This window comes from Montipora capricornis, chromosome 8, assembly GCF_036669925.1.
Source record: "Montipora capricornis isolate CH-2021 chromosome 8, ASM3666992v2, whole genome shotgun sequence".
Classification (NCBI taxonomy): domain Eukaryota; kingdom Metazoa; phylum Cnidaria; class Anthozoa; order Scleractinia; family Acroporidae; genus Montipora; species Montipora capricornis.
In genome coordinates, this window is record NC_090890.1 from 11,362,250 (window position 1) to 11,364,749 (window position 2,500).

Sequence of the window (2,500 nt, forward strand, 5' to 3'; positions counted from 1 at the left end):
CTAGCTAATAATCGTTTCCTTCGTTTCAACCATAAATGTAGATTTTGTCGTAAAACGTTTCCTTCGAAAAGGTAATTTGCTCTGAAGTTACACGCACGTTTGTACAAAGAGCTTTAAGCTTATTTTTCTGACATTTGTCGATGGTAAGCCGCCGACTGGAACGATTATCATTGTTACAATTTACTTCCAATTCAAATTATGAAACATTGAACTTTGGAAAAAATGAGAACTCAAAACAGAGATATGTGTGTTAAAAGCTCCAAGTTATTAGCTGATGGTTTTAACGATTTTGTAGCCCTCTCAAATTAAAAGGCATTTAGAACTGTGTCGCGCATGAGCCTAGTGAATTTTAGCTTCCCATAAAAAAATTCACCCACATCTCTTGAAAAATTTGAAAATTTTGTTCCAATTTTCTACACAGGCAATTACACCACCGTCACAGTGACATTCTCGCTGCAAAGGCATGTGGGATACTACGTGATTCAACTGTACCTTCCATGTATCTTTCTGGTCATGCTCAGTTGGATTGTTTTCTGGACCAACCCCGAGAACGGTGGCGATAGGCTGACTGTCGGGATCACATGCATTCTCACCATCGTCTTCCTGTTGGGTTATGCCAATGCTATGCTGCCCAAGGTTTGAATTTTGAATACATCAATATTAAAAATCTTGAAGTCACTATAGGATCAGTCTTGAACAGTACTCACGGTTGTTGCTCACAACTACGATTTCTTGCGTTGTGATGAAAAAAGTACACGGTACTTTCCAATTTTCCCATTCAAAGGAAGTCAAAATAATCCTGTTTTTCGGGAAAGGACAACTAAGCCGGAAAGTTGCCGTCAGAATGTAAAGAATAACCATTATATTGTTAACGTTGCATTGAATTAAATGCAACAGAAGCTCAATTTCATGCCTCACTTCGCAAATCTGGCATTGTAAATAAGATGCAGGTTAAAACGACAGGAAGCCAATCGTAACAGTTTGATTCTCTCATATATTAGCAGTAGGGTGTGTACGTTTTTCACACTCGGCACTGCAACGTAAATGTTTCCCTTATAACTTGAAAAGTGGCTACTCTCCGTCTCTATCTACTTAAACAGCTGAAACGCGCTGCTCTCAGTACAAAAGACTTGATCGGTTTTTATTGTTCTTATATTAGATCTGTGCTTGAGTACGCATGTCAAGCTTTGTCTGAAGAAATAGGGAGAATCCGAAAACTTGCGATAGGCACAATTTTCCATATCTTTCTTATGCGAATGCATTAGTTGAAGCTGACGTCCTATCCTTGTCCAGTCGAAGGAATAATTTATGGTCTAAATCGTTTGATAACATTATCAAGGATAACAGCCATAAGTTAACAGAGCTATTAACACCCAAAGATAGCGCTCATTTAAATAGACTGACAATAAAAGGTACTTTGGATTACCCAACTTTAGGACCAGTCGCTCATGGAATTGGCCATTTCCGAGTTCATGTCTGCCTCCTCTTCAAAGCGAGTCTAAGTGCAAAGTTTTTGTGATGCATGGTAATTAGTTCTACTTTACATTTGAATGAAAACTAATTTTCATAAGAAAAACTTCGCACTTAGTCTCGCTTTGAAGAGAAGGCAGACATGAACTCGGAAATGGCCTTATTCGTTTACATTTTACTGTGCTCTGATTGGCTACTCAAATTCTGAATATCCTATGATATTCATCTCCGAGCAACTCGCGCGGGATTTGTGCCCGAGAATATGTTAATCGTTGCAGGAATAAATGATTTAAAAGCATCTTTTTGTGCTATATTATCTTACTGTTTGTAGTATGTATTCACCGCCACTTCGATGAACAGTTGTTAAGTACTCTTATTCTAGATCGATTCTTAGTTATACTGTGTAGCTTTTATCCTATAGGTGCTTTTTACATGCATGTTTATTCAGTCCCGCGACTACAAAATGTGATTTTTTGAACAAACAGTTTACCTAATGTGAGAATGATGTACACAAATTAAATTAAATGTTGACAATAGCCCTTCCATTTGCATTACAATGTAATCTAACGTGGATGCGAGGCAATTTCGAGTTAAAACTACAAAATAGCCCGAAATTGCCTTGCATCCACCTTAGATTATATAGTAATGCAAATGAGAAAAAGTAACCGTAAAAAGGGCTATTGAAAAGGGCACCCAACGAGCAATTTAAGCCAAAAGCCTTTGACAGACATTTCTAGGCTCCTTGTAATGTATGTAATGTATAAAGACTGCCCAAAGAGAAGAATTTGATCTGTTCGGATATCTTAGCAGAAAATTTTAGGGAATGATATCTTGATATCTAGTTGACACTTTTAAGTGCCATAAATTGCTGAAATATCCCTTCCGAAAATGTAAGGGACTACTGTTCCCTGGTTACGAATCTTTTACTAGGTGATGTCTTAGAAGAGTTTGATTCTCCCGAACACATTTTTTCACCGAAGATTATCGTTGGGTTCCTCTGTATTGAACCCATTGGAATCCCCAGATGGGA

The 2,500-nt window shown here is 37.7% G+C and overlaps 1 protein-coding gene across 3 annotated transcripts in view; it reads left to right on the forward strand.

Annotated features, from left to right (window-relative positions):
• The window catches only part of LOC138013450 (gamma-aminobutyric acid receptor subunit gamma-1-like), a 26,096-nt gene that overhangs the window by 19,153 nt on the left and 4,443 nt on the right, over positions 1-2,500 (forward strand). For all 3 annotated transcript variants that reach the window (XM_068860541.1, XM_068860543.1, XM_068860542.1), the window contains exon 8: positions 422-636. In XM_068860541.1, coding sequence (XP_068716642.1) covers positions 422-636 — 215 coding nt within the window. The remainder of the gene's footprint in view (positions 1-421; positions 637-2,500) is intronic.